Source organism: Salmo salar, chromosome 09, assembly GCF_965601325.2.
Source record: "Salmo salar chromosome 09, fSalSal1, whole genome shotgun sequence".
NCBI classification, from domain to species: domain Eukaryota; kingdom Metazoa; phylum Chordata; class Actinopteri; order Salmoniformes; family Salmonidae; genus Salmo; species Salmo salar.
The window spans coordinates 72,347,751-72,358,283 of NC_138299.1; the positions used below are offsets into that span (position 1 = coordinate 72,347,751).

At 49.8% G+C, this 10,533-nt stretch overlaps 1 protein-coding gene across 1 annotated transcript in view; it reads left to right on the top strand.

Annotated features, from left to right (window-relative positions):
• Positions 1-9,386, top strand: part of LOC106611683 (P2X purinoceptor 3) — a 73,576-nt gene extending 64,190 nt beyond the window's left edge. The window contains exons 5-12 of the mRNA XM_014212134.3: positions 6,955-7,045; positions 7,219-7,296; positions 7,476-7,617; positions 7,870-8,006; positions 8,174-8,279; positions 8,359-8,424; positions 8,575-8,652; positions 8,797-9,386. Coding sequence (XP_014067609.1) covers positions 6,955-7,045; positions 7,219-7,296; positions 7,476-7,617; positions 7,870-8,006; positions 8,174-8,279; positions 8,359-8,424; positions 8,575-8,652; positions 8,797-8,922 — 824 coding nt within the window. The 3' untranslated portion in view covers positions 8,923-9,386. The remainder of the gene's footprint in view (positions 1-6,954; positions 7,046-7,218; positions 7,297-7,475; positions 7,618-7,869; positions 8,007-8,173; positions 8,280-8,358; positions 8,425-8,574; positions 8,653-8,796) is intronic.
• Positions 9,387-10,533: the final 1,147 nt, after the last annotated feature.

Below are 10,533 nucleotides of genomic sequence, written 5' to 3' on the forward strand. Positions count from 1 at the left end.
TCTGCTGTGTTGTACACGTGGTCAGGGTCTGGGGTGGACTGTTCTGTTGTGATGTAGACGTGGTCAGGGTCTGGGGACAGTTCTGCTGTGAAGTAGACGTGGTCAGGTTCTGGTGTGGACTGTTCTGCTGTGATGTAGACGTGGTCAGGGTCTGGGGTGGAATGTTCTGCTGTGATGTACACTTGGTCAGGGTCTGGGGACTGTTCTGCTGTGATGCAGACGTGGTCAGGGTCTGGGTACTGTTCTACTGTGTTTTACATGTGGTCAGGGTCTGAGGACTGTTCTGCTGTGGTGTAGATGTGGTCAGGGTCTGGGGTGGACTGTTCTGCTGTGATGTAGACGTGGTCAGGGTCTGAGGACTGTGCTGCTGATGTGTAGACGTGGTCAGGGTCTGGGGACTGTTCTGCTGTGGTGTAGACGTGGTCAGGGTCTGGGGACTGTTCTGCTGTGGTGTAGACGTGGTCAGGGTCTGGGGTGGACTGTTCTACTGTGATGTAGACGTGGTCAGGGTCTGAGGACTGTTCTGCTGTGATGTAGATGTGGTCAGGGTCTGGGGACTGTTCTGCTGTGATGTAGACGTGGTCAGGGTCTGGGGTGGACTGTTCTGCTGTGATGTAGACGTTGTCAGGGTCTTTGGACTGTTCTGCTGTGATGTAGACGTGGTCAGGGTCTGGGGTGGACTGTTCTGCTGTGATGTAGACGTTGTCAGGGTCTTTGGACTGTTCTGCTGTGATGTAGACGTGGTCAGGGTCTGGGGACTGTTCTGCTGTGGTGTAGACGTGGTCAGAACCTGGGGACTGTTCTGCTGTGATGTAGACTTAGTCAGGGTCTGGGGACTGTTTTGCTGTGTTGTACACGTGGTCAGGGTCTGGTGGGGACAGTTCTGCTGTGATTTAGACGTGGTCACGGTTTTAGGACAGTTCTGCTGTGATGTAGACGTGGTCAGGGTCTGGTGTGGACTGTTCTGCTGCGATTTAGAAGTGGTCAGGGTCAAAGGACTGTTGTGCTGTGATGTAGACGTGGTAAGGGTCTGAGGACTGTTGTGCTGTGATGTAGACGTGGTCTGGGGTAGACTGTTCTGCTGTGCTGTAGACGTGGTCGGGGTCTGGTGTGGACTGTTCTGCTGTGATGTAGACGTGGTCAGGGTCTGGGGACTGTTCTGCTGTGATGTAGACGTGGTCAGGGTCTGGGGGACTGTTCTGCTGTGATGTAGACGTGGTCAGGGGTCTGGTGGGGGACTGTTCTGCTGTGATGTAGACGTGGTCAGGGTCTGAGGACTGTTCTGTTGTGGTGTAGACGTGGTCAGGGTCTGGGGACTGTTCTGCTGTGATGTAGACGTGGTCAGGGTCTGGTGGGGACTGTTCTGCTGTGATGTAGACGTGGTCAGGGTCTGGGGTGGACTTTTCTACTGTGATGTAGACGTGGTCAGAACCTGGGGACTGTTCTGCTGTGATGTAGACTTGGTCAGGGTCTGGGGACTGTTTTGCTGTGTTGTACACGTGGTCAGGGTCTGGTGGGGACAGTTCTGCTGTGATTTAGACGTGGTCACGGTTTTAGGACAGTTCTGCTGTGATGTAGACGTGGTCAGGGTCTGGTGTGGACTGTTCTGCTGCGATTTAGAAGTGGTCAGGGTCAAAGGACTGTTGTGCTGTGATGTAGACGTGGTAAGGGTCTGAGGACTGTTGTGCTGTGATGTAGACGTGGTCTGGGGTAGACTGTTCTGCTGTGCTGTAGACGTGGTCGGGGTCTGGTGTGGACTGTTCTGCTGTGATGTAGACGTGGTCAGGGTCTGGGGACTGTTCTGCTGTGATGTAGACGTGGTCAGGGTCTGGGGACTGTTCTGCTGTGATGTAGACGTGGTCAGGGTCTGGTGGGGACTGTTCTGCTGTGATGTAGACGTGGTCAGGGTCTGGTGGGGACTGTTCTGCTGTGATGTAGACGTGGTCAGGGTCTGGTGGGGACTGTTCTGCTGTGATGTAGACGTGGTCAGGGTCTGAGGACTGTTCTGTTGTGGTGTAGACGTGGTCAGGGTCTGGGGACTGTTCTGCTGTGATGTAGACGTGGTCAGGGTCTGGTGGGGACTGTTCTGCTGTGATGTAGACGTGGTCAGGGTCTGGGGTGGACTTTTCTACTGTGATGTAGACGTGGTCAGGGTCTGAGGACTGTTCTGCTGTGATGTAGACGTGGTCAGGGTCTGGGGTGGACTGTTCTGCTGTGGTGAGGTCAGGGTCTGGTGTGGACTGTTCTGCTGTGGTGTAGACGTGGTCAGGGTCTGGGGACTGTTCTGCTGTGGTGTAGACGTGGTCAGGGTCTGAGGACTGTTCTGCTGTGATGTAGATGTGGTCAGGGTCTGGGGACTGTTCTGCTGTGATGTAGACGTGGTCAGGGTCTGGGGTGGACTGTTCTGCTGTGATGTAGACGTTGTCAGGGTCTTTGGACTGTTCTGCTGTGATGTAGACGTGGTCAGGGTCTTGTGGGAACTGTTCTGCTGTGTTGTAGACGTGGTCGGGGTCTGGTGTGGACTGTTCTGCTGTGATTAACGGGGTCAGGGTCTGGGGACTGTTATGCTGTGGTGTAGACGTGGTCAGAACCTGGGGACTGTTCTGCTGTGTTGTACACGTGGTCAGGGTCTGAGGTGGACTGTTCTGCTGTGATGTAGACGTGGTCAGGGTCTGGTGGGGACAGTTCTGCTGTGATTTAGACGTGGTCACGGTCTGGGGACTGTTCTGCTGTGATGTAGATGTGGTCAGGGTCTGGGGACTGTTCTGCTGTGATGTAGACGTGGTCAGGGTCTGGGGACTGTTCTGCTGTAATGTAGACGTGGTCAGGGTCTGGGGTGGATGGTTCTTCTGTGATGTAGACGTGGTCATGGTCTTGGGACTGTTCTGCTGTGATGTAGACGTGGTCAGGGTCTGGGGACTGTTCTGCTGTGGTGTAGACGTGGTCAGGGTCTGAGGACTGTTCTGCTGTGATGTAGATGTGGTCGGGGTCTGGTGTGGACTGTTCTGCTGTGATGTAGACATGGTCGGGGTCTGAGGACTGTTCTGCTGTGGTGTAGACGGGGTCAGGGTCTGGGGTGGACTGTTCTGCTGTGCTGTAGACGTGGTCGGGGTCTGGTGTGGACTGTTCTGCTGTGATGTAGACGTGGTAGGGGTCTGAGGACTGTTCTGTTGTGATGTAGACGTGGTCAGGGTCTGAGGACTGTTCTGTTGTGATGTAGACGTGGTCAGGGTCTTGGGGATGTTCTGCTGTGTTGTACACGTGGTCAGGGTCTGGGGTGGACTGTTCTGCTGTGATGTATACTTGGTCAGGGTCTGAGGACTATTCTTCTGTGATGTAGACGTGGTCAGGGTCTGGTGGGGACTGTTCTGTTGTTATGTAGACGTGGTCAGGGTCTGGTGGGGACTGTTCTGCTGTGATGTAGATGTGGTCAGGGTCTGGTGGGGACTGTTCTGCTGTGATGTAGATGTGGTCAGGGTCTGGGGACTGTTCTGCTGTGTTGTACACGTGGTCAGGGTCTGGTGGGGACTGTTTTGCAGTGATGTAGACGTGGTCAGGATCTATGGTGGATGGTTCTGCTGTGATTTAGACGTGGTCATGGTCTGGGGACTGTTCTGCTGTGATGTAGACGTGGTCAGAGTTTGAGGACTGTTCTGCTGTGGTGTAGACATGGTCAGAGTTTGAGGACTGTTCTGCTGTAATGTAGACGTGGTCAGGGTCTGGTGGGGACTGTTCTGCTGTGATGTAGACGTGGTCAGGGTCTGGGGACTGTTCTGCTGTGATGTAGACGTGGTCACGGTCTGGGGACTGTTCTGCTGTGATGTAGACGTGGTCACGGTCTGGGGACTGTTCTGCTGTGGTGTAGACATGGTCAGAGTTTGAGGACTGTTCTGCTGTAATGTAGACGTGGTCAGGGTCTGGGGTGGACTGTTCTGTTGTGATGTAGATGTGGTCAGGGTCTGGGGACTGTTCTGCTGTGAAGTAGACGTGGTCAGGGTCTGGGGTGGACTGTTCTGCTGTGATGTACTCTTGGTCAGGGTCTGAGGACTGTTCTGCTGTGATGTAGACGTGGTCAGGGTCTGGTGTGGACTGTTCTGCTGTGATGTAGACGTGGTCAGGGTCTGAGGACTGTTCTGCTGTGATGTAGACTTTGTCAGGGTCTGAGGACTGTTCTGCTGTGATGTACACTTGGTCAGGGTCTGAGGACTGTTCTGCTGTGATGTAGACGTGGTCAGGGTCTGGTGTGGACTGTTCTGCTGTGATGTAGACGTGGTCAGGGTCTGAGGACTGTTCTGCTGTGATGTAGACGTGGTCGGGGTCTGGTGTGGACTGTTCTGCTGTGATGTAGACGTGGTCGGGGTCTGAGGACTGTTCTGCTGTGATGTAGACGGGGTCAGGGTCTGGGGTGGACTGTTCTGCTGTGCTGTAGACGTGGTCGGGGTCTGGTGTGGACTGTTCTGCTGTGATGTAGACGTGGTCGGGATCTGAGGACTGTTCTGCTGTGATGTAGACGGGGTCAGGGTCTGGGGACTGTTCTGCTGTGATGTAGACGTGGTCAGGGTCTATGGTGGATGGTTCTGCTGTGATTTAGACGTGGTCACTGCCTGGGGACTGTTCTGCTGTGATGTAGACGTGGTCAGGGTCTGAGGTGGACTGTTCTGCTGTGATGTAGACGTGGTCAGGGTCTGGGGTGGACTGTTCTGCTGTGGTGTAGACGTGGTCGGGGTCTGAGGACTGTTCTGCTGTGATGTAGACGTGGTCAGGGTCTGGGGTGGACTGTTCTGCTGTGGTGTAGACGTGGTCAGGGTCTGGGGTGGACTGTTCTGCTGTGATGTAGACGTGGTTAGGGTCTGGGGACTGTTCTGCTGTGATGTAGACGTGGTCAGGGTCTGGGGTGGACTGTTCTGCTGTGATGTACTCTTGGTCAGGGTCTGAGGACTGTTCTGCTGTGTTTTACATGTGGTCAGGGTCTGGGAACTGTTCTGCTGTGATGTAGACGTGGTCAGGGTCTGGGGTGGCCTGTTCTCCTGTGATGTCGAGACTTTAGTCGGGAGCTGAGATGGGCTTTTCTGCTGGCTTCTCTGCAGGTGTGGCCACCTCTCTAGTGTGTTGTTCTCTGTCATATGCCATCCCCCTCACCTGCTTCTCCAGCAGTATGATCCTCTCCCTCCATCCCCCTCACCTCCAGCAGTCTGATCCTCTCCCTCATCCCCCTCACCTTCTACTCCAGCAGTCTGATCCTCTCCCTCCATCCCCCTCACCTTCTACTCCAGCAGTCTGATCCTCTCCCTCCATCCCCCTCCCCTTCTCCTCCAGCAGTCTGATCCTCTCCCTCATCCCCCTCAACCTCTCCTCCAGCAGTCTGATCCTCTCCCTCCATCCCCCTCACCTTCTACTCCAGCAGTCTGATCCTCTCCCTCCCTCCATCCCCCTCACCCTCTACTCCAGCAGTCTGATCCTCTCCCTCCATCCCCCTCACCTTCTACTCCAGCAGTCTGATCCTCTCCTCTAGTGCTCTGTTATTCTCCTGCTTCTGCTTTTCCTCCTGTGGAAGTTGTCTCACTACAGTCCTGAGTGCAGATTTGTCTCTCTCCACCTCCAGCTCTCTGTCTGGTTGAGGGTGTTGTTGAGCTGGATATTTTTTTGTGCTGACTGGAGTGTGTTCACCTGCTGTTCCAGCTTCACCTGCCTTACCTCCAGCTAGGTAAATGTATCCTTCATTTCAATGAGGGAGTAAGTAGTACTCTGTGCTGGGAGATTGACTTTCCACTTGCGGTTGCTCATCTGTGTGGTTATATAATGAAGAGGTCTGGTCTGACCCGCTCGGGGTATTTTTCTCAAGGGAGAGGTTCTCCTCCTGAGCTAATTCTTTGATTAGGTGAAAGTCCAGCTGAAACTGTTTGGGTTTGCCCTGTACCAGTACTGTTCCAGACTTAGAGATTTATATTAGTTGACTCAGAGTCCTCGTTGTCTAGTATCCTGACTTTCCACCCCTCGGTAACACCCCCCCCCCCCCCCCCCCAACAGAGGGGTAGTGTGCTAAAATAGCACTGTGCCATGCCAGGGGATGGTCTGTGTGAGATGAGTTTGCTGATGTTCCCATTTTTATAATAGTCAGCAAAAGGTGTCTCTTGATTTTCCATAAGGAGCTTCATTTTGTTTGCCCCCGGAGTTGCGTGGTGCAGAACGCACCAACCTCTGAACGTAACGTAACTCCTTCTTCATCACAATGTCTGAGTGGGTGGAATATTTCAGTTTGTCCATGATGTATAAGCCGAGGAACTTAAAACGTTCCACCTTCTCCACTGCTGTCCCGTTGATGTGGATAGAGGGTGCTCCCTCTGCTGTTTCCTGAAGTCCATGATCGTCTCCTTTGTTTTGTTGACATTGAGTGAGAGGTTGTTTTGCTGACACCACACTCCGAGTGCCCTCACCTCCTCCCTGTAGGCTGTCTAGTTGTTGTTGGTAATCAAGCCTACTACTGTTGTGTCATCTGCAAACTTGATGACTGAGTTGGATGCGTGCATGGCCATGCAGTCATGGGTGAATAGGGAGTACAGGAGGGGGCTGAGCACGCACCCTTGTGGGGCCCCAGTGTTGAGGGTCAGCGAAGTGGAGATGTTGTTACCTACCTTCACCACCCGGGGGCGGCCCATCAGGAAGTCCAGGACCCAATTGCATAGGGCGGGATTGAGACCCAGGGCCTCAAGCTTAATGATGAGCTTGGAGGGTACTCTAGCCTTTAGCTCGGTGCGGAGGTTGCCTGTAATTCATGGCTTCTTGTTGGGATATATACGTACGGTCACTGTGGGGACGACATCGCCGATGCACTTATTGATGAAGCCGTTGACTGAGGTGGTATACTCCTCAATGCCATTGGATGAATCCCAGAACATATTCCAGTCTATGCTAACAAAACAGTCTTGTGGCTCTCTCTCTCTCTCTCCTCCACAGGAATAATAACTGGTGCCTGTGTGAACTCCTCTGAAGGAGGCCGCTGTGAGATGGAGGGTTGGTGCCCTGCTGAGAATGACAAAGTCATAATGTAAGACCTCTCATTTTCTCTTTCTCTCTCTCACTCGCTCACGAAGAAAGCTGCTTCAAATACACCATAATATCATGAGCATATGACATGTCATGTTTACAACTTGTGCATCCCACCTACCTAAGTCTTTCTTCTCTCTCTCTCTCTCTCTTCTCTCCCTTACCCTTTCTCAGGCAACCAATGATGGAGGTGGAAAACTTCACCATCTTCATCAAGAACAGTATCCGCTTCCCTATGTTCAACGTCACCAGGTGAGTCCCACACACCTCTCATTTCTGGGGCTGTATTGGGGAAGACCTTTATGATGTTGTGCTAGAGTACTTTCAGGAGGTCTCACTCCAACTTTCTTGTCAAGGCGTTGCCCTCTCTTTTCTGCCGAAGAAGGGGATTTGGCTCTGTCACTCAAATTTGTACCTTCTCTCTCCCACAGAGGGAACTTCCCGTCATCGCTGAATACAACTTATATCAGGAGCTGTACATATGACCCGGAGCACAACCGCCACTGTCCCATCTTTAAGGTGGGAGATGTGCTGCGCTATACTGGACAGAACTTCTCCACCATCGCTCAGACAGTGAGACCCATCTCCTCCCCTCTTCATCATCATCTCCTCTATCTCCATGTCTCTCCCCCGAAAGTCTCCCATCTTTCTTTTCTCTCCTCTCCCTCCCTCTTATATTCTGCTTTCTCAACCTCTCTCTTTCCCACTTCTCCCTCTCCATTTCATATATCTCCAGTCCCACCTGCTTGTCCCTACATTTCCTCTTCCCCCTCCTCACCTATCTGCCCTTCTCTTCTTTTCCCTCCCTCTGTCTCCCTCTATCAGGGTGGAGAGATCGGGATCAATATTGAATGGGAGTGTAATCTGGATGAGTCAGAAGAAAGATGTGAACCACATTACTCCTTTACGCGACTTGATGCTGTGTTTCAGAAGAACGCCATCTCTCAGGGATACAACTTCAGGTACTGTAACCCCTTTCAGTTTAGTACTGTTCAAGAGACTCCCCCTCTTTCTTCCTCCTTCTCCCCATCCTCTTTCTTTTCCCCTCTCCATCCTTCTTACCCCCCTCCTCCTCTCGTTTTATTTCTGTGTTCATTGACACTGTCTCCCCCTCTCTCACCATCCACAGATTTGCCAAATATTACAAAACGGAGAACGGGATGGAGAATCGGACGGACTTCCGCACTCTCCACAAGGCCTACGCTATCCGCTTTGACATCCTGGTCACTGGGCTTGTGAGTGTGGATTAGGGTGTGTGTGCGTGTACCTGTTATCTGTGTATTATACGGGTTTCATCTGTCTTTGTCCTTTCAGGCAGGGAAGTTCAACACAGTTCCTACTCTGATCAACCTAGTGGCAGCCTTTACCTCTGTGGGACTGGTAAGGCTTCTGTACTCAGACTGTATGCTTTAAAAGGAGGTCATGCAATACGTTTTGAATGTTACCTCCATTAACCCTAGAATCGAGGCAAGTATTTCAGGATTTATTTTGGTCAACTTGTGTAACTGTCTTTGTTCTGATATGCTGCAGGGTACGGTCCTTTGTGATATCATCCTCCTGAACTTCCTGAAGGGGGCGGACCAATACAAGGCCAAGAAATTTGAAGAGGTATTTTTTTAATTACTCAGATAAAAGCATATTTTTTGTGTGTTAAACTGTACGTCATTTGTGTGTGGGAGAGAGAGGTGAAGAGCATCTCGAGACAGTCTTATCTCTCTCTCTCTCTCTCTCTCTCTCGCTTCCTCTCCCTAGGTTTCTGAGTCACAGATACAGATATTACTCTCCCAAGAAAGTTGCAGCCAGCTGTCAATCAAACCAGAGGAGAAGATTTCAGATGACTCGGGAGCTGCCTCCCTTTACCTGGACCAGCAGCTTTGAGTGACAGTCCACTTCAACCAATCGGCAGACAGGATCCGCCCCCCACTTCCTTATTTTATTAGCAGCAGTTGATAAGTCCCATGTTCATGTGAGGGAAGGTAACGATTTAACATCAGAGGAACTTTAAAAAAAAAAATAAAAATATGTTTTAAAATCTTTTGGTGCAAACTATTTCTGAACTCTACTGTAGCTTAAAATATCTTTATAAACAGTTACTTCAATATACATAAAAGCTCTGCCCTGGTCCCATTGCTTTTGTACATATACTATGTAGTTCATATGTTACATTTACCTGGCCTCATCCCTTTCTTCATCTCTGTCTTGCTCTCATAACCTCCATTTGTGATGTTCTATAACGATGGGGGGGATTAAAGGGGTATGAGAAGAGATGACGTGGTTCTAGAATCTTCTTGGACCCCCAAAAAACAACAGTAACCAGTAAATAAATGTCGGAATTGACTGAATCGCGCCTGCTGTATTTTGTGTGTGTCTGTATCTGATTCTATTGCAATACACACCCAATATATACACACACATGCACACACAAAACACACACACACGCAAAACCTGTGCACTCCTCCCACCACGGACCCATCACAGCACTAATAGATCAGCTTAAGAGCATCTTAAAAGGATACTTCGGGATTTTGGCATTTATCTACGTACTTGTGTGTCAGATTAATTCCTGGATACCATTTTAGTGTCTCTGTGTCCAGTAGGAAGGAAGTTAGAGGTCATTTCGTGAACCAATGCTAACTAGCAGTAGTGCAATGACAGGAAGTCTAGGTGGACCAGGTGGACAGGGCTGGTCTGCCAGTTACATGGACGATGACCCAACTTGGGAGGGGAGGAGGTTTTGGCGGGTGGAATAGTGGAAAACAATATCAAATATCATGGTACAGTTATATGGACACTCAATCATCATGGTACTTTTAATGGTAAGTTTACAAACATTATGATAAATTGAATTGAAACTTGTGTCTCATGGTAAATGGGGAAATAAGTATAGCCAGTTGTAATTGTAATGGCTTAGCAGAGAATAAGAAAAGACGATCAGTATTTACCTGGCTAAAAGAGAAGGAATATAATATATATTGTTTACAGGAAACTCATTCGACAATATTAGATGAAGTTATACTTCTCCCATGCGAGAATATATAAATTAACAATCATTTTGATCCGAATGTGCTAATTGTCTGTTTGGCACAATTTGCACATTCGATCAAAATTATTGTTAATTAATATCGTTATTAGTGACCTAAAACAGGGAATTTTATTAGCATTAAATGTCAGGAATTGTGAAAAATGTAGTTTAAATGTGTTTGGCTAAGGTGTATGTAAACTTCCGAAATCAACTGTAATAATTTATTTACCCTACAAGCAATACAAGACTCTATTATTATTGTGGGAGATTATGATATGGTTTTAAATACCTCAATGAGACAGTGAATTTTAAGTGAAATAATCTGTCTGTAAATAATTGTTGGAGAAATTACGTGTCATGCGCAAAGTAGATGTCCTAACCGACTTGCCAAAACTATAGTTTGTTAACAAGACATTTGTGCAGTGGTTGAAAAACGAGTTTTAATGACTCCAACCTAAGTGTATGTA